This window comes from Babylonia areolata, chromosome 4 (assembly GCF_041734735.1).
Source record: "Babylonia areolata isolate BAREFJ2019XMU chromosome 4, ASM4173473v1, whole genome shotgun sequence".
Taxonomy (NCBI): domain Eukaryota; kingdom Metazoa; phylum Mollusca; class Gastropoda; order Neogastropoda; family Buccinidae; genus Babylonia; species Babylonia areolata.
In genome coordinates, this window is record NC_134879.1 from 31,606,413 (window position 1) to 31,634,334 (window position 27,922).

Genomic DNA, 27,922 nt, shown 5'->3' on the forward strand with positions numbered 1-27,922 from the left:
ACTAAGTACTGGCACTGTATCCACACAATAATGCAACACTTAGTAGAGGTGGCTTCTATCTTCTTCACACTGACATCCTGAGGACATTTCATCAACAGGTCAACATCAATACCTCTAAGAAGGACCAGCAGTAACAACTCTTCCATCCTCTTTCAACATTTCGTCATCTCTAACTTGCACTGGTCCTGTGCTACACTCTATTACATCCTTCCCAAGTCAAAGCCACACCCACACCTGTTCACAGTCAAGTTCCTACAGTCCATATGGAGCCGTCATTGTCAGGCTGCCATCGGGCCAACCACCAGAAGAGACCCTGCAAATGATGCTGAGTCACTTTGGTGTTTGTTCTGATTTAACATTTCCAGGAATAATTCCTTGGCTGCTGAACCCCGGTTAAATAAAACCAGCGTGAAGTGCAAGAACCACTTCTTGTGTACTTTACAGTGGACTGATTGGTTCCAACAGACAAAAGTGAAACAGTCCCAAGAGCAGGTCCAAATAAAGAAATGGTGACTGTCAACCTGACCTGTAACTGTCTTACCTCCATTAGACACCATCCCTTCACTGAAGAGCACACTCATCAGCAGTCTGGGGGTTGCTGACACCATTAACCGTTCAGTCAAGAAGCCAAGGTGAGCTTACAGCAGAAGAGGAAATTGTTTCATCTCTTCAACGACAGTCCCCATCCCACCCTCTCTCAGCCACAGACACTTTCATGACTTTCCTGAGTGTTCGCTGCACTTCAGTTCAGCAACCAAGCATAGACCAACAGCAGGATGTGTGGCCACTCACCAAGAATACAGACACAGAAAGGACGTCTGTGGCCAAGTGGTGATGCACCCAACCAGGAAGTGTGTGTATATCGTTTCAACTCTGGACCTTGAGTATTGGTCTAGATGCTAGTCATTTGGAAGAGATGATAGATGAAGGTCCTGAGTACAGCATACACTTAATGCATGAAAAAACAAAAACAAAAAAACAAACAAACATGAGCAACAAAAAAGGAAAGTCCCAAACAAAATTCTGAGGAAAAACCCACTTCGATAACAAAAATATACTTGCTGACAGGAAAAGAGAAAGAATGAAAGAAGAAGAAAAAAGGTGTTGACTGCACTGTAGCAATGCACTCTCTCTGGGGACAGCAATCAGAATTTCACACAGAGAAATCTGTTATGACAAGGTTAAGTGAACAGAACACTATGAGAGCTGAACATGGCCCGTAGAATCCCTGTTTTCCCCCTGAAACATATGGCTATAGATGGAAACGGAATCAAACAAAATCATGTTGTTTAAAGCCCAGCCGCCGTGAGGGTCCATGAATATTAGAATGATGGTTGTGCTCCTGTGCAGATTCATTCATTTGGATATAGCATGTTGAAACTGTACTTCATATTTTCTCTGTTGAACGTATCTTGGCATCAACTGGGCCTACATGTTTAACTCACACACACACACAATGGTGGCTGACAGTTCTGTTTGTTTTGGCCCTCTGGATCTGAATATATACAGATGAAGGTTTCCTCCCTCAGAATCAAAAGTTTGAACTTACATGTGTATTTCAATGGTTTCACACTAGGTCATCCTATTTCTGTGGAAGGTGGTGTGAAACCACAAAAATGTATAAGTAAATTCAAACTTTTGGTTCTGAGTAAGGAAACTGTCTACTACTGACAATGTTGGTTTGATAATGTTAAGCGTCACTCTCAAACAAACATTGGAATCAGCAGAACCTGGCCAGGTTCCCAGAGACTTCAGGTTATGCCACCTTGTAAAGACTTACAAGGACCATATCCTTATTTTGTAAGGACCTTTGCCCATCAAAGACAATTGGAGTGACATCTCACAAACTGCAATTTGTGCATAACTAATCCATAACATTTGAACCTTTTGATCAGCAAGTCCCTATATTTCCCCTCTCAAGCCTAACATCCTAAACCCACACTTGCCTGCATTTCGAATGACATGAGCTGACTTGAACAAGCACTAGCAATGGTGGTCACAGTAACCACATTATTTTAAGAAAAAGAAATATTTCCAAGCTGAAGTTTGGGAATGGTGAGGAAGATGGGCTGAACACTGTTTCTGTGATTTTTTTTTAATAGAGTTTCACCATTAATTATCTTTCTTTTTTTTTTTTTTTGCTGGTGTAAAGACTTGTAAGGACCTTGGTGCAAATGTAAGCACTTGTAAGGCTGTACATGGGAATTTCAAAATATCAGGACTTGTAAGGACCTTGGTGTAAATGTAAGCACTTGCGCTGAACTTGGGAATTTCAAAAGATCGGGACTTGTAAGGACCTTGGTGTAAATGTAAGCACTTGTGACATGTAAGGACCTTGATGTAAATGTAAGCACTTGTAAGGCTGTACTTGGGAATTTCAAAAAGTCAGGACTTGAAAGGACCCTATGAACCTTGTTGGCTTCTTGGACCCACATTCCTCAACTGAATCCACAACTTGCTGACACTCTGAACACCACCTTTTGTGGTTCCAAGAAAAGTGCACAGACATCTAGGCCACTAATGGAACTCGCATCCACATACTTACAGCTGTCTGTTTCTGAATCCCATACTAGTACCCTAGCATACAGGGCCGTTATCTTCTTAGCTTGGTGAATAACCATGGACGAATTTCGTCAAATGTCCCACCACACATACAGGTGATTGTAGACATGTAGTTAAAGTATCATTTTGCACAACTGAATGCTGTCATTGAAAATTATATTTTTTTTAATAATAAATAGGCGAGGAGGAGAGTTCTATGGTGAGTTCGGGGAAAGAGCACAGATGGAGGGTGGAGTCAAAAATGAGTATTTGAAATAAACATGGGAACAATCAAAGAAAATTACTTAACAGGCTTCACAAAAAAGAAGTCAGTTTAAACAAAAGAAACAATCAATAATGAATGTAAAAAGTCAAATGAACAAGTTTGCTAAACATGGCCAATTTTTATTCTTGTTCTATTTCCATCATCTGCCTTCTGAATCTCTTTCATTTTAACATGATTATGTTAATGTTATTTACTTATCTTTTACTTTACCTAAATATCTGACTAATTTCTGTTAACTCATTGAACCCTGTGCCCAAGCATTGCTAGGGTGTGGAAATTCATTACATTAAAACAGTTTCCATGTGCCAACATATATGCTTCAACCCCAAGCAACAAGTATGTATTTCCGGCTGTGTCCACACGTGTCAAGTGGAGATGTAAAACAGTCAATTTCAGAATATCTTCTGTGTTTTACCAAATCAATATGTCAGGGAAGCCTGCAGAAGGTGTGAACTCCCCAGCGTTGAAGGGGTTAATGTTTTTCACAAACCTATAGGAGGCTCTTGAGGCCTGACCAGTGCGCCGGGCTTTTGTGTAGGTCAGGAGTCTGGTTTTTTTTTTGTTTTTTTCTTAAACACAAATGAATTGTATATATGGCTCAGTCCGCATGCTTTGACATCACCTAAAAACTGGAACTCCCATCTCAGAGTGTTTTCAGGCAGCTCACACCAAGGAGCTGAAGTAAGGCCTGAACACTGCAGTGGGTCTGTGTGTGGGTCAGTCAGCTGCTTGCAGATGTGGTGTAACATATAACAACATGGATCAGTCTGCATGCTTTGCTGCCTCCTTGAATCTGAAACTCTGATCAACAGGTGTGCATGCGTGTGTCGCGTGCGTGCACTTGTGAAAATGTGTGTGCATGTGCACACGTGTGCATAGCAAATTATGCACATGTTGTATACAAAAACGTGTGTGTGTGTGTGCATGCGTGCGTGTGTGCAAAGTTAGTTTCAAGAATGACTGAGAACTGCAGATGAAAATCTTAAAAAAAGATTTTAAAAAAGACAAAATCTAGTAAAGTATGACAAAGATGGAAACAGACCTGGAAAAACTGTGTAATAAATGTCTTCAAAATCAAGGATGCCAATACATGTCATATGCACTCCCCCCACACCCCCTCCTCCCTAAAACAACAACAACAAAAAAAAAAAAAAAAAAAAATCAGAAAGAAAGAAAGAAAGAAAAAGACACACAAACACAGAATAAAAAAAAGTTGTAAGAAAAAAGTGGAGTTGTGGGTTGTCATGGAACAGAATGATAAAGATGTCCTGGATTTAGGGTTTAAATGCATTGTTAACCAAGTCATGAAAATAAAAGTTGTCTTTGTAAACAGAGAATGGGATCAAAATAGTAGCATGAAAGTTTTGCACACAGACAGTGACACACACACACACAAACACACACACAATGACACACACTTTCTTAAAAATTAACAACAACAAAAATTTTAAAAGGAGAAAAAAGAAGAAACACACACAACCACACAAACACAAATTTCCACACAAAACTGAAGTCATATATTTATGTTCAAGAATGATTTCTGCACAAAATATGAAAAAGACAAAGGGGTATTCATGTTTCTTTACAAATATGATTCAGATATGTTGCATACATACATCAAACTTCAGGAACATCATTATCATAAAATCTTATATTAACAAAAACAAACAACAACAAACAAACAAAAAAGAAAAGAAAGAAAAACACGTAGGCAGGCAGGCGCAGTAGCCTAGTAGTTAAGGTGCTGGACTTTCAATCTGAGGGTCTCGGGATCAATCCTGCTTTCAGCACCAGGAGGATTAAGAACAGAGATTTTCCCGAAGCCAACGTATGTACATACCTGTTTGAGCCTTTAGTTTAATCCCCTCATGTGTACACACATACAAAATACTGCCATGCATGTTTAAGATCCACATAATCCATGTCAGTGTTTGGTGGGTTATGAAAACAGGAAAATACCCAGCTTGCACACCCCTAAAAACAGAGTATGGCTGTTTATGTGGCAGGCTAAAATAAATGCATGAGGAGACTACACTAAAAAACCCACAAAAAAACACACTCATAGATAAAGAAGTGAACATGGGAGTCACAGCCTATGATCACTGAAAGAAAGCAAGAACCTAGTATGTAGACAACTGAACATGCAGAATTGAAATATCCCTTTCTTTCACACACACCCTGAAAATGTCTGACTTTTTCGTAACTTCTATATTTGCCACACTAAGCGGAGTCGTGCTTTCCCTGTACCGTAAAACAAAAAGACTGACAACACTGAACTCCTAATTTACTTGATTGCCTTTTGGAAAAATGGTTCACAATGACATTATCTCATCAATATCTTCAGACACTGACATGGATTTTGTAATGTGACATTTCATGTTGTTGCTGACTTTACTAACTTACCACACAGGCTCTTATCAGGACTGCCCGACCACAAACCCTGTCACATCCGGGGGGGGGGGGGGGGGGTGGGGGGGGGGGGGGGGGATCTGCCCCAACTCCCCTAAAAAAAACAACAACAAAAAGTATGAAAAACAACACAGTTCATGGCATATTACCTTAACCATTAAGCTCCTTCAGACAAATAAGACAAGGCCTGATTTTGTAAAAGACACCTGTGTGTGCACTGTAAAGCAATGAACCTTCCCAATACCAGGTGAATTAGGCTGATACCCTGCAAGCATAAAATAATCTGCAAAATTATCTCATTTAAGGTACAGGTAATTGCATCAGATGACAACTTTTTTATTTTATTTTTATAACAGTATTATAATGACATAAGTGAAAAACAAAACAAACAACAGTGCCATTATCACATTAATCACATTCTTTCCTCACTTGGTTATGATCATGTATCCACAGCTAAGCCACTGTCCACTATATGCTGACAGATTCAAGTCTGCACGAAAACATCAGTGTCAGTACAGACACTACAAACATGTGTGAAGAAAACACAAAAATGAACAAAATAAATCTTAACACTTTGTACCCCATGAATTGATTTAATCAGTAATCCTCAACACATGGTTGTTTCCCTTGGACTAAGTACAGGTGTTTCTGAACTGAAGCAGGTGCATTCAGTTTCACCTTTTCAATCAGCAGTATTCTCACTCTGTGCTTTTACAGTTTTAGTTTGTTCAGTTGTTGACTTTATCCTCCACATTGTTCACCAGTATTTGCAAAGGGACTGAGCATATTTTCTATGATGTGTGCATTTTGTGCATGAAGTGTGGCTTCAACAGTGCACTCAGTTGTAGGGCTGGTCTACAGAAACTGTAGTGCAGCTGCACTGATGGGGTACAAAGTGCTAAGCTAGCATTCAACAATTTATTGCTGCAGAATAATAGACTTGAGCTTGTCATTGGAACACAATGCCAAGCATCTGTATGTGCAAACTTCATGCAAATGCACATAATCTCCATAGAAGCACTTATATACAGGTATTGATAATGCATATGATTATGCACAACAAGTGGTGTAGTATTAGAACATGAGTATCATTTTCTTTACGAACATGATAGAATAATTATCATTTTCTTGACTAAAATCAAGTCATTTGAGATAGGTTCTGTAATACAATATATTAAATCTGAATTCGCAAACTTTCATCATGTTGACATGGTCAGTTGTAAAACTCGTATGTGTAAATATAACCCTACACAACCTCCATGAGCACAATTCAAATTATACAAATGTTTCTAATCATATTCCATGTTGTAACATAGAGAGCTTATACACAATAATACACACTTAAGACCACCAAATGTTTCCTAAAGTTATAGTAAAGGATGACCCATTTTGAATTTAATGCTTTTTTCTTCTTCTTCTCCCTTTGGTCTGTGAAGAAGAGTCACTGGGGTGCCACACAGAACCGTTCAGCAGATTCTTTCAGGTCAGTCGGTTGTGTGTCAAAGCCAAAGTCTCTACAAATAGGTTTTCTTGTCCATTCTGCAATGTTGACAGTCCATCATCTTTCCCCCTGTCTCCTTCCCTCAATAGTTCCTAGGAGAATTGTTTTTGTAAGGCCACTGGAAGTTGTTACACAACCCCACAACATGGTTCTCTTTTCCTAACTGATAACAGCAATGTGCTGTTTGACGGTTCATGCACTTGTTAACTGCTGATGTGTTCAGCGTATCAATGCTTCACAAAGCAAAACAAAGTTATAAGTGACCTGTATTAATACATCTACTGAGTCAACTGAACAACCTAATCACTACTTTTTTCAGATTTTAATAGAAATGAAACAAACACAGCTGGGAAATTACAGTGTTAAATCTTAGTTTGAAAGTAAGTAGTCACATGACTCAAACTCAGAAAAATAACAATACATCCTTGAAAAGATTCTACTAAAGTTATAATATGAGGGGAAGCCTTCATAGCTCCTGTGTAATCCCTGCTGATTTAAAAACTACCAGAACCAAAACCTAAAACGCAAGTGATGAGGGGAAGAGGGGAGGGGCGTATCAGTACTTAATAACAAATCAAAGGCGTATCGATCCAAATCATATTTATGCTTATCATCTGAAACTAGAGTTTGTCAAACTGAAAGTAGTGTGCTAAAATCCAAACTTCCATACAGTTAATGCAACATTTCACTGTTTTTACGATCATAATATAGGTCTATTGAAGTTTCAAACTTTACTGCTCTCCATCATGCTTTTCCAGCTTTTATAAATTGAAGCAAAATCACCATATATGCATTTTCCTGAGAAAAAAAGAAAAGAAAAAAAAAGACACACAAAAAACGGAGTTTGAACATTTGATGATTTCAACAATCTAGGGTGGATCATGGTGACAGCTGCCTTGCTGCCCTGTGACTTGAGCCTGGGAACTCCAGTCAGTCCACACATCAGAGAACAGTTTGATCTTTCTATTTCATATTATATATACTGTTTACTGTTCACTTTGCAGGCAGTTCTGGGTGAGTGAGAAAAATAGGTCAAAACACCGTCAATCTAGACAATAAACTTTCTTTTGGAATACAGTAAATAATAGTTAATACTGTTCAGTTTGCATACAGGTTCTTGTGAGTGAGAAAGAAAAGTCAGTCAAAATCGGGCCGATCTATAAACTGAAATTTCTTTTCATCTGTTTTACTGTTCAAGTTTGCAGATAGGTTTTGGTAAGTGAGTGAGAAAGATAGGTCAAAACTGGGACAGTCTCCACACTGACTGTGCCATGTGTAGAGTGCAGGTTGCCCTACCTACTACAAGGTGGCAGGAAGAAAATTACCAAAGTACTTGTCTTCAACACTGTAAATTATGTACATCTGGGTAATCTGTTTTCAGGAATGGTAAGTCAGTGACAATGTCAGACAGAGAACAAGGAACTTAGAACTGGCCTACAACATAGCTCATCAAACAAAGAACACTGAACAGAACTCGTTCAGCCATGCCCAAGACTGAATTAAAGGGCAGACCACCCACTGGTATGGTGCCCTGTGTTTGTTGACTGTTGGTGGGGTGCCAGCTCCAAGGATGTGAGCAGCCTTCATCATAGTGTGTGCTGGTTCTTTGCAAAGTTTCTTATTGGTTATTTTGAGTGTTCTGAATATATTCTTTTTTTTGAAATAGTTTGCAAAAAAACAAACAAACGAACATTTCTTTTTTAAGACTGAGTGATTCCTTTTCGAACTTTGATTATGAGTTTATTAACATCATGAAGTATAGATAGATTGTGTGGGAATATCATCAGTCAATATAAGCAGCAAAAGTGAGGGTTTTGTTCTACAAAAATTGAAATTCACGTGTTTTACTTTGTGGTTCGAATGGAATGCCAGGTGAATATATCACAGGCCCACATATTCATGCTGAAAAAAAAAAAAAAATCCATTACAAAACCAAACTAATGCTCAACAGAGAAACTGTAAAATCGTAAAAAAAAAAAAAATAAAAAAAAATAAAATTAAAAATTAAAAAAAAAGGGGGGAAAAAACAATTCTTCAAAGCAAACAAAACAACAATAACAACAAAAAAACAAAAAAAACAACATAAAAAAGACCATATAGGCAAATAACACTGCAGAATGGACAATTAGTGCCCATCCAAGTGTTTACAATTTCACAACCTAATACTGTAATAGCAAGAGTAAAACAGCACAGACAGAACATCACAGACTGAGGACAAGAGAAAAAAGGGTCATGGCTTGCCTGAAAAAAGAAAGGGGAATATACTGGGAAGGCATACAACAGTGAAGGGGGGAAAAAGGCAGAAATAAAGAGAGCAACAGAAAAGAGGAAATTTCTAGCACAGAATTTCCAGAAGGTGGAGATTCTATTGACACTGAAAGACCCCCAGCATCCCCACATGGGGAAGGATACCACAAATAATGCTGTATTTGAACATAATATATCATGAAAAATATAAAACAACATAAAGATAAAAATAAAAATCTGCAACTGTTTCAGGAAAGAACAGATACATTGGGGATACCATCAAAAAGTCTGAATACAAAATAAGGATACAATAAAAAAAATCTGCATCGACATAAGCAAAAAAGAGACAACTTACTGATACCATAAAAATCTATATTGTAGGAAAAAAAAAAGAAAAAAAAAGAAGGAAAAAACAACAACAATGTAACTTATAAGGATGCATTTAAAAAAAACCCCACAACATCACAATACAAATTTACAATTAAAATATACTACAAAAAATTTCCAAAATAAAGGCAAGGGAAAGGCAGGAAAAAAATCCACTTCCCACAACAGAGCTCTCCAGAAACACAAATAACGTTCACCAGCTGTTGACAACACAGCACAGTCAGAACAGATAAAACCAGAAAACATCTTACATGCTCAGGTTTGTCATCTCTTCTCTTCCTGAAAAACCCTACACTATCATCAAACTTTTGGATAAGGAGTAACAAGAAGCCCTGATTCCATGGCTTTTTGAAGGGAGCAAAACCACAAATCAGCTCTACAGGAAAAGACCCACTGGACAAAAGCAGACTGGAGGCGTTTCACCTTGTTAACTCACTGAGTCTATGAGCACCACAGTTGATTATCACCCCCCCCCCCCCCCCTCCAAGAAAAGTTCCATTGGACTAAAACCAGGCTGCAGGCTTTTTGTTTTCACCCCGTTCACTCACTGAGTCTGCAAAAAAATTGACAGCTAAAAAAATTACATTTTGCCAACTTATCTTCTTGGACCATATAAATAACACACTGCAACCAAGGTCATAATCCCGATCCAAGTTACTCTCCACCAGACTGCTGAATCATCAAAGGACAAAGTTCAAAAACTCACCTTTGTGAAACATGCTGGTCTTGAATGTCCAGATATTCATCTTTTATCATACGAAAGGGGGCTTGAAAATTTGTCATAATTTGGTACCCCATTTGCTTTGTCCGAGCACTGAATAAGATGAGGTTACAACTTGCTCTTGCTCTGTCTGATGTACATGATTAAAGTATTCATTGCACTACTGTGTGTCATTATATTACTGATGTGTAGGTTTTGTGTGGTCTTGTACAGGTCTCAAAACACTACCACATGCATGCGTGTGTGTGTGTGTGTGTGTGTGTGTGTGCGCGCGCGCGCGTGTGTGTGCGTGTGTGTGCACGCGCACATGCTTTTGTGCATGTATGTGTGTGTGTTGTGTGTATGACTGAGCATATCCATGTGTGTGTAAATGTGCATCCAAATGTATGCACATACATCAAGCAGACAGGTTAAAAAATTTTTTTTTAAGTAAAACATCAAGTGTGAAGCCTGTTGCAGTCCTTGATTTCTTCACCCTGATTTTCTTCATGACACTATCACCATCAACAGATGCAAGTTATGACAGCAGTGCACTTTCACCTTAACCATCAACAATGACTGACTGAAAACATCAAGCGTTCCTTCATCATGTGGGCTGTTCAAAAACTGATGCAGTGGCTGCACCAATGGAAGTTTGCTATTTATTTCAAAATAAACATCTTAGGACCAGTGTTATACTGCAAACACTTAGTCAAATCAGTAGATTTTACGCATCATGTTACAAAATTCAACCCAAGTCATTATTTGCTATTGGTCACTGTTGGGGGTACCACCACTTCATATGTTTTCTCTTAAAATGAAGGCTTTTGAAAAAGAAATAAAGGTAAAACATTTCTAATTACATTAAAGAAATGCATGGTCGCCTAGATTTTAAGCAATTCTGCTCAAATGAGAAAAATCAGTTTAAAAAAAAAAAAAGAAAAAAAAAAGGTGACTGAAAACAGGAATGGCAAATGTGGTCTCCACCAGCTTGCTACAAAACTTGAGTTCAGTTTAAACAATATTTCTTATCATTTACCAGAAGAAAACATTTTTAAACATTATCCTGCACAAGTGCATCATATCTAGCTTTTTAATGTTTATTGTTGGACACAAAATCGAAGCCATTTCCGGTGTGTCGTGTCACAAAATCTTGCCCAAAACTCTTGACAGTGATAGTCTGCACGGCTTGTAAATTCAATCAGCTCAAGATGGTGTGATTAAAGTATGTAGTCCACCAGAATAATGAACATAAGAGCACGAATTTGTCTAAAAATGGCTAAATGTTTCATAAATGTGGTGTCAAATTTGAAAAGAAAAAAATCAACATTATTTCACTGAAGTCAACTGTGGGGAATACTGACAACATTTAGCTACCAAACTGCATAAACTGTTGATGATTCACGCGGAAATTTCCAACAGGAAAGGAAAGCTCAAAATACAATGTTGTGTCACACTTCCCGTGTAAACAAAACGTGATTTTCCTTCAAAGTTCCAATGCTGACTCTCTCATAAAATCCTCTAATGCTGACTCTCTCATAAAATCCACATATTTAATCAGTTCACGGCAAACATCAGCACTTAGCATAAGTAAAAAAAAAAAATAAAAAAAAAAAAGTTTCTTGATCATTAACCTTTACTTCCTTAACATGAAATATTGTAGACTTGTCCATATTTTAAAAAAAAGGTAACTGAAAGTGAATCAAATCGGGACAGCTGTGACCAATACCAATTTGTATCATGTGTAGCATAGGTAACTGACTGATTGTTTTTGGAAGTTCAGTAGCTTTATCTATTTGATCTTATACATATCTCTTGTGGTGTTAATGATAGTGTTAATGATAAATTTTTCATCCCACAACCACTAGCAAGAAAATGTTCTGAAAGAATGTAACTGTGTTATGGAGTCACATGAATCAGGGGGTTCCTAAACACACAAACACAGCAATGACTGGGTAAAATATGCTAATGTATACTTGCCTTGGTCTTTCTCAAAATGCAATCTAATAATATGGCAATATCATTTCCATTTCATCAAAATTCAGGCCATTCCTTATTTGTTGGTGTCACACTGTAGCATTGGTTACATTGCAAGCACATGTGATCTTTCAAGACACATGTCAGTAAAACAAATGAAGCAGTCAATTTCTTTTCTCTTACAACTGATTTTGCTTTCCCTTAAGCACTCAAATTGTGTATCTAAACATCCATACCATCATATTGATTTTTTGAGCCAGCTAGTCCCTCTTTTTGTTGCCAGAAGCAAATAATGACTTACCTACTACTGAGATAAAAAGAAGAAGAAAAAAGGAGAAAAATGGAAGTGAAGATTACTGGTATAGACAGAAGATAATCCAATTCAAGCATCTTCCTTTTCCCTAATATCAGTAATAACCTCTCAGCCTTCCTTTACTTAAAAAACAAGACACAGCATTTCTCAGACCTGTGTGATACATTGAAACGTTATATTAACTGAAAAAGATAATAATAATAATAAATCACCACTAATGTCACACACAGTGAACACCAGTCTTGTTCTGAAAAAAAAAAAAAAAAAAAAAAAACAACACTAATGTCACACATAGTGAACACCAGTATTGTCCTAAAATAAATAGATAATAATGATAATATATCACCACTAATGTGTCACACATAGTGAACACCAGTCTTGTCCTGAAATAAAAAGATAATAATGATAATATATCAACACTAATGGCACACATAGTCAACACCAGTCTTGTCCTGAAATAAAAAGATAACAACAACAACAACAATAATAATAATAATAATAATATCAACACTAATGTCACACACAGTGAACACCAGTCTTGTCCTGAAATCACAAAAGCACAAGAAAACAACATCAACCACACACACACAAAAAGTGGTGAATGATCACAGTGATGTGTTCATGTTTGAACACCACACAGACACACACTGCAGGGTCCAGACATGCCTGTCCCACAATCTGACGATCTGCGCTAGACTAAAAAAATCAGGAACAAACCAAATGATCAGTAACTCCACAGAACATTTGCACGCAGTCAAGTTGAACAGCACATATACAGACCGCCCCCTCACCCTGCCACCAAAAAAGCTCTGAGCTCATCACAAAGCTGCAAACACTTGTGTTAATTTTGCCATAGGCAGTGTTCTGCACGCATTCTCTTCTGTCACTGCTTGATTCTTTTCAGTGTAGTTCTCACAGGCAGTCCTCTTCATCACCACGTTAATCTGCCCATTCATTCTGAGGCATTTCTACATTTCTGCTTCTGACAGAATGCTGGCACATGTGCTTCTAGAAGTTCTAAGCTGCCACTGTGACTGAAGAAATCTACTGAACCATATATTTTACAAATGAGGAAACATTTTTGTTGGATTTCCAGAACAAATGGGGATGATAGGCATGTCAAATGGCAGGCCTGTCACCGACGGTTGATCACAGTGACAAAAGAAGGGATGGCTCCCAGCTGTCTGTTTGCGCACACATCACACTATCTGCTCACACTACACACTGACACCCCCCCACAGGGTCCTTGTCAGTCACTGGCCTCACTAAGCAGGATGAAGTTCTTCAGCCTCTGAGGCACAGGCAGGTGTCGCACGAACCTGCGCACATCGGAGCCAGCCATGCGTCGCAGGACAATGCGGCACTGACTGAGCAGGGCGCGGGGCGTGCTGTGGTAGAAACGCAACACCTCCTTCAACTCCTCACTCTCCTCGCACTTCCCGGGGAACTCGCTGCGCGCGATCCACGTCTCCCGCACCAGGTCGCAGCCGGCGAAGATGAGCAGCATGGTGATGTCCACATGCCCCAGGTTGCAGGCCAGCCACAGGGGCGTGTGGGGATCGTCAAACACCATCTCCACCTCATCAGACTGCGAGTGCTGCTGGATGCCTCTGGAGGCCACGCTGAGGGCAACGTTCTTCTTCAGCAGCAGCTTGACGGCGGGCAGGTGGCCACGGTACACACAGTTCCACAGGGGTGTCACATCCAGGCGGTTGCGGGCGTGGGGGTTGGCCCCATGTTCCAGCAGCTTCTCCATGCAGGCCAGGTTGCCGTTGAAGGTGGCGTAGTGCAGGGGGGTGTCCAGGTCCTTGTCCGCATTGTTCACGTTGCAGCCCTGGCTCAGCAGCACCTCCACCAGTTGCGAGAAGTTGCCGTGTGCTGCCAGCGACAACGGTGTGTTCAGGTCGTCAGTGCGCACATCGGGCACCGCCCCTGCCTCCAGAAGTAGGTGGACGATGGTGAGATAGCCATTCCAGGCGGCAATGTGCATGGCCTGGTAGCCCATGGGGTTGGACATGTGCACGTCCACGCCGTAGGAGAGCAGCAGGCGCACGATGTTGGTGAAGTTGGAGTAGGCGGCCACCATCAGGGCCGGGTAGCCGTCGTCAGACACGTCGTTCACGTTGGCTCCTGCCTCCAGCAGGATTTTGGCCACCTCTAGGCTGTCTGCAGAACAACAGAAAATACAGTGATCTTCTCTGGGGACCACATGTTGTCCACTTCTGTAGAACAACAGGAAGTACAGTGATCTCTGGGGACCACATATTGTCACTTCTGTAGAACAACAGGAAGTACAGTGATCTCTGGGGACCACATATTGTCACTTCTGTAGAACAACAGGAAGTACAGTGATCTCTGGGGACCACATATTGTCACTTCTGTAGAACAACAGGAAGTACAGTGATCTCTGGGGACCACATATTGTCACTTCTGTAGAACAACAGGAAGTACAGTGATCTCCTCTGGGGACCACATGTTGTCATTTCTGTCTGCAGAACAACAGAAAATACAGTGATCTTCTCTGGGGACCAGATATTGTCGACTTCTGTTTCTGTCTGGAGAACAACAGAAAATACAGTGATCTTCTCTGGGGACCAACTTCTGTAGAACAACAGAAAATACAGTGATCTTCTGTGGGGCCCAGATGTTGTCCACTTCATACTGTACAACAAGAAGTACAGCGATCTTCTCTATAGAAGCTGTCCATTCTTCTCATTGGATTATTGTCTATTGACTGCTCTGTGGTTCAGACATTTCTTCAATCCTTCATTTCAGCACATAATACATTTAAAAAACAAACCAAAAAAAAGTTGTTCAAATTGGATCACTGGGCAATAAATGTATCAGATTCTGTGGATGAAGTGACCTTGTTTTCTTTTTTATTTCTTTAATCATAGGTTGCCTTTTTATCAGCAAATGTGTCAACGATATCTTTCTGAGATAATATCATGATGTCACACATGCAGGTTTAATGCCTTGCCCCAAACTCCAATTCACTTCAATTTGAAATCAAATCATGTCGCTTAAAGCCCAGCCAACTGCAGAGGGGTGAACACCTGTCAGTTTTTAAAACCAGATGAAAAGAACCCAAACAATGTTAAGCGGTCAATTAAAACCACGTTAAAATAGACACATTCATCCATGACTCTCTCAGTCCACATAAAATTTTAATGAAGTTTAAAACATGGAAAACAACATAAAAAGGCCAGTTCCCCCACATCTTGTTTCAGTTCATGTAAAATTCAAATATTTGTATTTGTATTTCTTTTTATCACAACAGATTTCTCTGTGTGAAATTCGGGCTGCTCTCCCCAGTGAGAGTGCATCACTACACTACAGCGCCACCCATTTTTTTGTATTTTTTCCTGCGTGCAGTTTTATTTGTTTTTCCTATCAAAGTGGATCTTTCTACAGAATTTTGCCAGGAACAACCCTTATGTTGCCATGGGTTCTTTTACATGCGCTAAGAGCACGCTGCACACGGGACCTCGGTTTATCATCTCATCTGAATGACTAGTGTCCAGACCACCACTCAAGGTCTGGTGGATGGGGAGAAAATATCGGCAGCTGAGCCGTGATTCGAACCAGCACACTCAGATTCTCTCGCTTCCTATGCGGACGCGTTATCTCTAGGCCATCACTCCACTTGATTTCCTTCAGGAACTGAAAATGAGTATCCCAGGGAAGTGGGGTAGAGAAGGGGGCTGGGGAGAGTCCCAGAACAAGATCTTCACAGAACTAGTTGTCAAATGTTTGTGCCTGACAACTCTAATGCTTGAATGAAAAAAGTACACCCCAAACAATCTAAACAAGCAATACACCCCCAAACTCCAATACTTCAATGCTGTCATTGTGTGGTGAAAGAAAATTTTATTTTGCTCCTCTTTTTCTTCTAATAATATTGTTACCACTATAAGTAGTAGCAGAAGTAGTAGTATTTAGTATAAATGTGGTATTAGTATTAATATTTATGTTATCGCTATTGTGCTTGGGCTTAATAAGTAGTAGCAGTTATGTCTCATGTTGTCTGCTTTACACATGTTTCAACTTTCTATAAATCAAATTTGTTTAACTTTAAAAGAAATATAACTGAAATATGGAAAAACAAAACCAACCAACCAACCCACCCAAAAATTCAACTGTGTAAAAATCAAATGTGTGTATGCTTCCTTTCAAGGAAATTTAACCATCTGAGAGGTGGGAAAAAGCAAAGAAAGAAGATGGTGCAAAAATTAAATGTGCATGTTTCCTTTCAACAAGGAAATATAACCATCTGAGATAGGGGAAAGCAAACAAACAAACGAAAAAGAAAAGAAACAAAGTCCCCCCCGCCCCCCCCCAGCTTGAAACCAACAGCACAACGACTGCAGTACGTACCACTGCTGATGGCCATGAGGAGGGGTGTTTCCCCCATGGTGCTGCGCAGGTTGAGGTTGGCGCCGTAGCTCAGCAGCAGGCGGGTCACCTTCTTCATGCCGTACATCACAGAAAACATGAGGGCCGTCATGCCTCGGTGATCCCGCGAGTCAGGGTCCGCACCCATCTTCAGCAGCTGCTCCAGCACCGCCAGCTCTCCCATCCTGGGTTCAAACATCCACCCGCACGCTTTATTGTGATGTTTTGTGCTGTGTTGTGTGGGTTTTTTGTTGTCTTGTTGGTGCTGTGCTGAACAGCACTGTGTCTATACTCTGCAGCGATTAATATTGCATTGTGTTGTGTTGAATTGCTCCTAAACGACCAGCTCTCCCATCCTGAGCTCAAACATCATCGCACACTTCTAAGTGATGCTTTGTGTTGTGATTTGTTTTGTAGTGTTGTGTTGTGTTGTTTAGTACTGTATCAACAGTATACGGTAATCAGCATCGTATTGTGTTGTATTGCTTGTACATGACCTGCTCTCCCATCATGGGTTCAAACATCATCATACACTTCATAGTGATGCTTTGTGTTGTGATTTGTTTTGTTTCATTGTGTCATATAGTACTGTATCTACACTGTATAGTAACTGGCATTGTATTGTGTTGTGCTGTACTGATCGTACATGACCCGTTCTCCCATTCTGGGCTCAAACATCACCACACACTTCATAATGATGTTTTGCATTGTGTTGCATGGCGTTTTGTTGTGTTGTATAGTACTGTACTGTGCTGTACGATATTGTGCTGTATTGCTCGAACATGACCAACTCTCCCATCCTTGGTTCAAACATCACCATACACTTTATAATGATGCATAGTAGAGTATCAAATATAAAAAATGGTATTGCATTGTATTGCATTGCACAGCATCACATCACTTAATACTGTACTGTTTTGTATTGCATTGTACAGTATTGTATTCTACTATACTAACTGCTATGATATCTGTTATGTTGTACAGTATTGTATTTAGGTGTATTGTTTTATATTTTATTGTATTGATCCAGCACAATAATCTCTCCCATTCTGATAATCAGACATCAGCACACTTGACAATGTGTTGTACTGTGTTGTAATCCATTTGGGTTGTATTGTATTGTACTGTAATGTATTGTATAGTACTGTGTTGTATAACTTGTATGATATTCTATTGCACTGTATTGCATTGTGTTCTGGTGCATTGCATTTTGTTCTTATATATCAAGTTGTGTTCTATTACATTGTTTTACATTGTGTTGTGTTGTGTTGTGCTGTGCTGATCCAGCACCACCAGCTCTATTCTGGGTTCAAACATCGCCACACAGTTATGTACTGTATTCAGCACCACCTGCTCTCCAATTCTGGGTTCAAACATAGCCACACAGTTATCTATTGTATTATATTGTATTGTACTGTACTGCCTAGCAGTAACGCATCCACCTAGGAAGCAAGAGAATCTAAGCACGCTGGTTCAAATCACAGCTCAGTCGCAAATATTTTCTTCCCCTCCACTAGACCTTGAGTGGTGGTCTGGATGCTAGTCATTCGGCTCAGATGATAAACTGAGGTCCCGTGTGCAGCATGCACTTAGCGCACGTAAAAGAACCCATGGCAACAGAAGGGTTGTCCCAGACAAAATTCAATTGAAAAATCCACTTCGATAGGAAAAACAAATATAACTGCACACAGGAAAAAATAATAATAAATGATAATAATAATGATATTTATAAAGTGCTGAATCTTGTGCAGAGACAAATCAAAGCACTTTCGCACCAGTCGTTCACATGCATGCATAACTCTAAAAGTGAAGAAACTGAAAACAAGGAAGAGGCAGGGAAGAGAGGCTATTTTGGGAAGAGGTGGGTTTTAAGGCCAGACTTGAAAGAGCTGAGTGCGGAGACCTGACGAAGCGAAAAAGGAAGTTCATTCCAATTGCAAGGTCCAGAGACAGAGAAAGAATGGCAGCCAAAGGTCGAGTGTTTGAATTTGGGTACGCGTAAACAGAGTGGATCCGAAGCTGATTGCAGAGAGCGAGATGGAGTGTAGAGGTGAAGGCAGCCACAGAGATAGGAAGGGGCAGATTTGTGAATACATTTATAACATAGAGTGCTGATCTTGTACTTTATTCTGTGTGAGGCAGGGAGCCAGTGGAGATGTTGCAAAAGAGGAGTGATGTGCTCAGATCTTTTCTTTCTGAGGACGAGTCGGGCAGTAGAGTTTTGTATGCGCTGAAGGGACTGAATGGATGAAGCAGGCAAACCAGACAATAGAGAGTTACAGTAGTCAAGGCGAGAGAGAATGAGAGAAACGACAAGTCTAGATGTTGTGTCAGTGGACAGATATTTCCAGATGGAACTGATGTGCCACAATTGTCAGTAGCAGGATTGACATGTCTGACTGATAAATGTTTGCATGGACAGTGTGTTGTCAAGGAAAACGCCGAGGTTCCTGACTGAACTGGAAAGAGGGATGGATGTACTGCCAAGTTTGATTGTGCCAGTTGTGATGGAAGAGAGTTTTTGTTTAGTTCCTATGATCATTGCTTCAGTTTTGTCCGCATTCAATTGTAAAATAATACAAAAAAAAATGGGTGGCGCTCTCAGTGTAGCAATGCGCTCTCTCTGGGGAGAGCAGCCTGAATTTCACACAGAGAAATCTGTTGTGACAAAAAAAGAGATACAAATACTTTCTGCCATAATAGATTTCTCTGTATGAAATTTGGGCTGCTCTCCCCTTTTTTCTCCATTTTTTTCTGCCTGTGACTTGTGTTTTTTTCACCATCAAAGTGGATTTTTTTTTCATACAGTATTTCACCAGAGACAACCCATTTGTTGCTGTGGGTTCTTTTACATGCAACCTTGGTATATCATCTCATCCAAAAGACAAGCACCCTAGACCACCACTCCAGGTCTTGTGAAAGGGGAGTAAAAAAAATCCTGGTTCACATATGACTCCAAGCCATGGACCCTTGATTCCAAAAAAAGAAACACAAAAAACCAAAATGCCAACAAGTAGCAGACAGACAACCTACGCTTTTATCAAAATGGCTGTCAGCGTCAAGTCTCCGCTTTGTTAACCTTGAACTTTGCAAGATATATTCACTTTTAGTACAAATAAATCAAATGACCAAACAAACACCCAACATAGGACTTTGGATAAGAAACCAAACAGCCAACACACACAAAAAAGGAAACAACGGAAGCTACCCACCTTGCAGCAGCAATGATGGGTGTCTCATTGCGGAAGTTGCGGACGTTGAGGTTGGTGGTGGATGCGGCCAGCAGCAGGTTGATGATGGGGTAGTGGCGGTTGAAGATGGCTTCCAGGAGCGGTGTGTGCTGCTCCGCCTTGGACCTCAGGTTCACATCCACGTCCTCCTGTCCCAGCAGCAGTGACACCACCTCCTTGTTCTTGGAGCACACTGCGCGGAACAGCGGCGTGTAGCAGAATATGCGGGTCATCTGCAACATACACCACACCACAGGCTGATGGTTTTCAACGCTGGCAAGGCAGCACTAGTGCTACACTGCTGCTGGCTCTGAATATAAAGTCGAAGAGGTCTGTATTGTTGTAGTAACAATGTGTGTGTGTGTGCATGCATGCGTGTGTGTGTGTGTGTGTGTGTGTGTGTGTGTGTGTGTGTGTGTGTGTGTGTGTGTGTGTGTGTGTGTGTGTGTGTGTGTGTGTGTGTGTGTGTGTGTGAGACATCAAATCAAATCAAATCATGGTGCTGATAGCCTCACTGACCACTAAGGCCATCTCAAGGCTATCGCCACGTTAGCATCTACTTCAAGTCAAGAGTAAAATCAAATTATCAAGTCAAATCATGGTGCTTAGAGCCTCGCCGACCACTAAGGCCATCTCAAGGCTATCACCACGTTAGCACCTGCTTCAAGTCAAGGGTAAAAAAACCAAAACAATGAAAACTAGTCACCACATCAAGCTTTCCACTCAAAGTTTAAAAACCTTCCTGAGTTTTAAAACCTTCAAATCTGATAAAAAATGTTCACTTCTTTCAATAAGTCCATCAGCGTCCACGGAGGGACATCACGAAACGAAGTCTTCAGTGAATCTGCCATGTAATGTCTGTGTCTAACGTCATGCAGATCCCAACAGTCAAGGAGCACATGTTTCATGGTGAGAGGCTCATCACAGAGAATACATCGAGGGGCCTCCTCTCCCTTCAGCAAGTAAAAATGAGTATAAAAAAAAAGTGTGCCGTGTGTGTGTGTTTGTGTGTGTGTGTGTGTGTGTGTTCTGGTGTGCTTTGTGTCTGACTGACGTGTTCCTGTAAAGCACTTCAAGTCATCTGAAAACACTACACTGCACAAAAGTGATGAAGAGCCTGAACAAACCCCTCCTCTGAAATATGAACTAGAACAACCTGTAAGCTTCAACAATCTTCTTCAACCAGTCACCAAATCTGTGTCAATGCCTGAAATGTCACTTTTGCTATCATCATCGAAGTTTGTATCCATCACCCACCCCTCCTTCAATCAGTTCATCTTCAATGTTGGCTGGATGGAACCTAAAAAGTCCTCATTTGAGTCAGAAGTAAAGAATGTATCTTGTAACAATGCTCCGCCAAAACCGTCAGCCATACTGGCTCAAGGTAAGTGCTGAAAATCAAATCAATGCTATAAAAAGAATTGTTGTGAAGCTCAGAATTGCAAATGGTGAATGGAAGGGCAAAGCTTGCTTCATTCTGAATCAAGTTGAAGGTCATTCATTTATTTCCCTGAGCAGCTAATCACTGGCAGAGTGCAAGTAAGCACCCTAGGTATGGAACAATAGTATCAATATCAGTAGCTCAAGGAGGCGTCACTGCGTTCGGTCAAATCCATATACGCTACACCACATCTGCCAAGCAGATGCCTATGTGCCTGCAATGGCATATGTGATTATTGGCACAATGCACTGATGCACCTGCAGTATGCTGAAGGTTTTAAGAACACAAACAAAAGCAAAGGATGCTTTAACAAACTGAAACTGATAATTTCTCTGTTTCCTTCTACTGCCTACTGTGAAATAGTATGAAGGCTGCACAAACTGTCAGCATCTACCTATTACACATTATTATAAGTATTGTGATTCCTTGTTTCCCACAGTCCATCATCTATATCACTACTTAAAAAAAGACTTTAAAAAGTCTCATACAATCACAGCCTTTTATGGCCACTGGGTTGATGAATTCTTATCCACTGTGCCTAGGACTCTGCATAGGAAGGGCTCCTACAGCCATTTATATAACCTTCCCCAACCAATGTAGGGTCCCCATTAACACCTGGATGGAATGAAGAAAATCAGAGTAAAATCCCATTCTCCAGGACACAACGCCATACTGAAACAGGGCTTTGAATCCTGATCGCTGGTGAACACTGGATCAGAAGTCCCACACATACCGTAAAGTTTGGTCTATTGAGCGCACTGGGATATAAGCCGCACCCACTAAATTTTTGAAAAAACTGAACTTTATACATACATAAGCCACACTGGCTTATAAGCCGCACTTATCTCCGGTACCGGAACACATACTGATACTACAGAAAAGCTGTCAATACTGTAGGTTATGAAATATACACAAGCGGGAACAACACAAAGAAAAGCAAGCAAAAATACTGCTAGTGCCACAAAAAAACCAAAAACAAAAAAAACAAAAAAAACAACAACGAAAATAAGATCCATAATTTAGGGATAGTCACATTCATTCAACGTCATCCTGCTCACTGAATCCACTGAAATCTTCATCTTCAGTGTCTGAGTTGAAGACAACCAGCACAGCTTCCTCCGCCATCTTGTCACTGACTTCAGCCTCGCTTTCACTTCATGAACATGAAGGTGGAGGTCGCTGCTGGTTCGTCGCTTGCACTGTCGTCTGCTAGGTCGATCGCCTTCAATTTGAAGGCTGCATCATTGGCATAACGTCGTGTTTTCGGCATGATGAGGGTGTACGCTTGAGCAGAGTAGAACTGAATGCTGATCTGAAGGCTTTAATGTGTGCGGATTTGATTTATAAAACGTGAACAGTTAGCACACTATCCTAAAGCTCATCCAAAAATTCATGGACAGAAATCATGATTTTGGTGAGTTGAAGGGCAGCTAAGAATAGACGAGAACGTGACACTCCCACAATCGTTAAAATCCGCAAATAAGCCGCATCACTGTATAAGCCACAGAGGTTGAAGCTGGAGTAAAAAGTCGTGGCTTATAGACCAAACTTTACGGTAACTAACTCTGCCATAGAACAGTACATGAACACACATATATATAAAATTTGTCCTAAAAAATAAAATAATATGTAAAACACCACTTTAATGCACGGCAAAGTTACAAGATTCACGATTACACTATCGTATCACCGATGAACTTAGTATCACCAGTGAACGCTGAATCAGAAGTCCAACACCTAACCAATTCTGCCACCATTCCCTCTCCCTTCAGAACTTACCCACCACACAAAAAAAACAACAACAAAGCAATGGATAAAGAAGACAACGGTGGGTTTCCACAGACAGCGAGGTGAAAACAGCACCCAACCCACCCGGTTGACAGAACAGTTCTTGCTCAGTAGGTACTCCACAATTTCTGTCGACTTGTACCCAGATGCAGCGGCTGCATGAAGCAGTGTCTTGGTGGCGGGCCTGGCCGCCAAAGTAAGGGAGCTGCCTGGGTCGCTGTTGATCAGGCACCAGCACTTCCCAGTCTGAATCTGCTTCAACATCCTCTCCAGCAACTCCCCTTCTGTTCCGTCGATTGTCGTTGGGTGCTGCTCAAAAAACCGCCCGCAGCTGCAGCTCATTGTGTGTTCTGGAAGGGGACAGGTAAACACATCATGTTGTGGATCACTGCTTTTTTCTGGGTCTACATTCAACACTCCCCTACTGAACAAACAAACCATTACCATTATACGTCTTTCAAATTTAAACCATTTGTTCAAATAATATTTTAAACTACAGATCTTCTCTGACTGCTGCTGATGAATATGCTTGTCAGTGAAGGGCTGTCACCTCACTATGGTAAGACTGTGATTACATGTCTGGATAACAGTCACGCTGTATCTGGACTTCTTCCTCTTTGGGACTGCATTACTTTTGGCCAGCAAAATCAATGTCACCACTTAAAAAAAAAGTACATAAAAAAAGTAGAAAAAGCATTTCAAATGCATGCCACAGTGATCTCGTTTCACAAAGTTAAGAAGCAGAGGGGTTAATCAGAAAGAGGGACTGGCCATGTACCAATATGGAACTCCACATCCAGCAGGTGTTGATGGCTGTCTAGACAGGCCTTCCAGTTCTTGTCTCCACTGACAATGCTGCAGTACATGTCCGCCAGGCCCACTCGGTCCGCGGCGCTCAGCAGCACTATGTCATCCACCACCATTTCCTCTGTCACCTCCTCCATGTCTACACACACACACACACAGAACATTATGGGATTTTTCTGCTGCATAAGTTTTGTTTAACTCTTGTGTCAAGAACACACTTTCAACCTGAAAGGATGGAGTTCAAATTATCTTAAGGTGAGTAAGGGGTGTGGATTGTGTGAGTGTGTGTGTGTGTGTGGGGGGGGGGGCCTGGGGGTGTGTGTGTTAATGTATTCCTTAAAGACAAAATAAAATCTTACAAACACTGTGCCACACACTGTCTTAAACTGCTGATGATGTGCTACAGGAAAACAAATTAAGCAAGTGCAACAAAAATGACAGAAACATGGTATGAACACTAGTGTTTACCAACTACAAGGTATGGCCAAATCTTTATGTGTGTAGCAAAGTAGATTTGGTCAGAATGTGCAGCATTAAAGTGACCATCTTAACATTGTTGGAGGCCCCTCAGAATTAAGGTCAAAGGGTTCCTGGAACCCCCAAGCTTTTTAACTTATTCTTACATCAGCAGCTTTTGCTGTTTCTTTGTTTTCTATCCCTTGCAATACTTAAATCATATCAGTAACATATCCAAGATTAGAAAAAAGTCCAAGAATAGTGCAATTGCAGCATTTTATTTTTTGTGATTTGGCATCCTAAATAGAGAAGTGCAGAAACTGGTAAGATCAGGGGCACCATAGGGATCAGTACTGGGTCCAAGCCTGTTCCAGGTCAACATCTGTGACCTAGCATCCCGAGTGACATCTCCTGCCCACCTATTTGCAGATGACATGGTCCTTTACAGACCCATCACTGCCCTCAGTGACCTCGAAGGAGAATTGGAGATGCAGTTCTATCCTTAAAAGTGCAGTGTCCTGGCGTGCATCATGAGGAAAAACACTAGCCCTCATCAGTATCAACTGCATGGTCACCTACTGAAATCTGTGACGTCCACCAAAATTTAATATTTAGGCATAACGCTCCAGTCAAATCTCTGCTTTACCAAACATATTGACAGTATCTGAGTATGGTGGCAAAAGCAAACAAGACACTTGGCTTCCTGCAAAGAAACCTGAAGAAGGTGACAATTAAAAATCAAGACACCTACAAGCCCCTAATACACATTATCATCAAATATCCTGGCATTGCATGGGACCCCACTGCTGAGAAAGAAGTGGAAAAGATAGAAGCAGTCCAATGGAGAGCAGTGCAGTTTGCCCTCAGTAAATATCAGATGACAACCAGTGATACCAAGCTACTGCAGACACTGCAGTTGGAAACCCAGGAACTCCATAGAAGGGTAAGATTATCCATACTTTTTAAGATCAGAAGGGGGCTTGTAAAAGTAAAGTGCCCACACTTCTGCCAATAACAGCAATGTGCTAGAAGAGCCCATAGGCAAACCTGCAACATGATCACCTGTGGAGAGGACATCTTGCTGAATGGCTTCTTCCCAAGGACAGTATGACTGAAACATCCTACCCAAGGAGACTGTCAATGCTCCAACCCTTGACACATTCATTTATTCTGCTGTCCCCTGACAGACCCACCTATCCCATTACCCCCAGCCTTTTTTTAACCCAGCAAAAATGCCAGTCCTCATTCTTCTATCCTCTAGTCATGCCATATTGCCAAAACATTCAAGTGAATTAGATGTGCACAGTGCTAAAAAAAATTATAATAAAAAAAAAAAAAAATTCTTAAATGGTGAATGTTTTGACCCTGGGCATCATCTGGAAGACGGTCCCCCCAAAAGACCTCACCAATCAGGAATGCTAGTCTTTTTTATGCCTGTCGGCAGTGGCACTGGTTACAGCGTAAGCAGTCTAGTGTGGAGCTCATTTTTCTTTCTATAAGCAAGTAGTGTTGACAAGTTTTTTGTTTTCAAAGTTGTTTTTGTAGCAGAGTTGAATATTAGTATGCAACAGTGTTAATAATTAAATATTATCAGAGTAAAAATTATTATCAGTAGTAGTAAAGAATTTGTGTGCTACTAGTTATTAGTTGTTTATAATCAGTTTGTTCTAATCAGTAAAAATGTAAGGGGAGCAAATTTTACATTGTTTTATGATATAGTTTTGAAGTAGTTTTGTCCCTTTTTTGTCATGATCTTTTGGAGTTATGTGTCATGTGAACTTTGACATTGTAACTGTGAGCTGCTTCTCTGAATTTTTGGTGATTACATCTCCATTCTGGAATGGCCAGGTCACATCTCTGCATTCTGAAGTGGGTAGTTCCGCCATAGCACTCAGTGGACCAGTAATTTTGTTTTCACAGCCTTTGTTACTTTGAGAAGGTATGTTCTTTTGTAAACTGTCCAATTATCTTGGATGAGAAAGTTAATTGCTTTTGAAGAATTGTTGTGTCATTGTGGTAATTGTATCAATGTATGGTTTCAGGGTTTCTTTTCTCCACGTTGAACTGTTCAAATCAGAATCACCCTATGTCCCATGAAAAGAAATAAACCACCTCAACCCCTTGTTTCCTTGTCTGCCTGCCTGTTGATGACCGCATTTTCCTTCTACTGAACTAACAACTCTCATCTCATCTTGCTATCCTGGCACAGCACAACACCCCCGTTACATTTTGTTAGGGGAACAAATATTTCTGGACATAAGTAAAACACCAGAAGATGGCCAGTGCGGGACCTTCCACCCTGGGAAGTGCTCCACACTACCAGTTACCTGCAACAGATGAGTCTTAACTTACGGCTGTGAACTAAACAGGCATACTCCGGAAACCATCACCAGCGTCAAGTACCTAGGAGTTACCAGCACCCAAGATCTGAACTGGAGCATGCACAATAACACCTTGTGCAAAAAAGCCATCAAGACTCTGGGCTTCCTGAAAAGAATCTGGAGATAGGCTCCAGAAGCATCAAAGAGATGGCCTACAAATCCTATACACATTCCATCCTTGAGTATGCATGGTCAGTCTGGGATCCTCATACTCAACATTGACAGACTTGAGGCCATCCAGCCCTGAGCAACCTGCTTTGTGATGAGGCGCTACAGACACACTCCAGCCCCTCAGACATAACAGGGGGTCTCAAGTTGCCTAGTCTTCAGGACAGGAGACAGACAGCACACCTTGCCGTGCTTTACAAAAGCCACCACAACCTGGTCCACACTGACTACATAGCGAAGAGCAAGTTAGTTCCTCTTCCGCGCCGACAGAGCCGCGGTCATAGCCAGCAGTTCAAGCTCCCAGTGACCAAGACCATCGTTTCGTTTCAAGTGCCTCCAAACTTGAATAGGGCAACACTTTTTTTTTCCGGGGCCCTTGGTTCACTGGTGCTTAACCGTCGTGGGTTGGCTTATAAATTTCTTTAATGTCAGACTCCCCCTTTTTGGGTGACAGAATAATCACAATGATGACTGTGGTCGCAAAAGAGAAAGCAAAAGAAGAATGTGGATATTGCCGTTTATACTCACATTCGCAGCATCGTATATTGATGTCGATTGTCAACAATGACTGAAGAATTTGTTTTTAACCAAACACTGGTGCTAGGAAAATGATTAAAACAAAACAAAAAACACTTACCTTCGTTTTCAAAATCCATTGTCAAGCTCAACGTTCTGCGCAGCCAGGATGCTGTAAGCTTTTAGATAACTCTGCCAAACTCGTCTTTAAACATGTTACACTTCTCATGCACACTTCCTGTGCACAATTGTCTTTTTGCAAAAATCTCTCGGCAGAACCACTCTTGTCCTGGTTCAATCCCCACGCAGCCTATCCCGCCCCCATCTCCACAAACACAGATACACCCGATCTTATGCAGATGTTAACAAACATAATGAG

At 40.8% G+C, this 27,922-nt stretch overlaps 1 protein-coding gene across 1 annotated transcript; it reads right to left on the bottom strand.

The window, feature by feature from the left end:
- Nucleotides 1–13,610: 13,610 nt before the first annotated feature.
- On the bottom strand, nucleotides 13,611–27,742 carry LOC143281437 (uncharacterized). Its single transcript, XM_076586649.1, has 6 exons — nucleotides 27,665–27,742; nucleotides 23,994–24,161; nucleotides 23,300–23,565; nucleotides 19,969–20,219; nucleotides 16,739–16,941; nucleotides 13,611–14,527 (listed from the first exon to the last, which is right to left on the bottom strand). The coding sequence occupies exons 1-6, from the start codon at nucleotides 27,681–27,683 to the stop codon at nucleotides 13,611–13,613; spliced, it is 1,824 nt and encodes a 607-aa protein (XP_076442764.1). The 5' UTR covers nucleotides 27,684–27,742.
- Nucleotides 27,743–27,922: the final 180 nt, after the last annotated feature.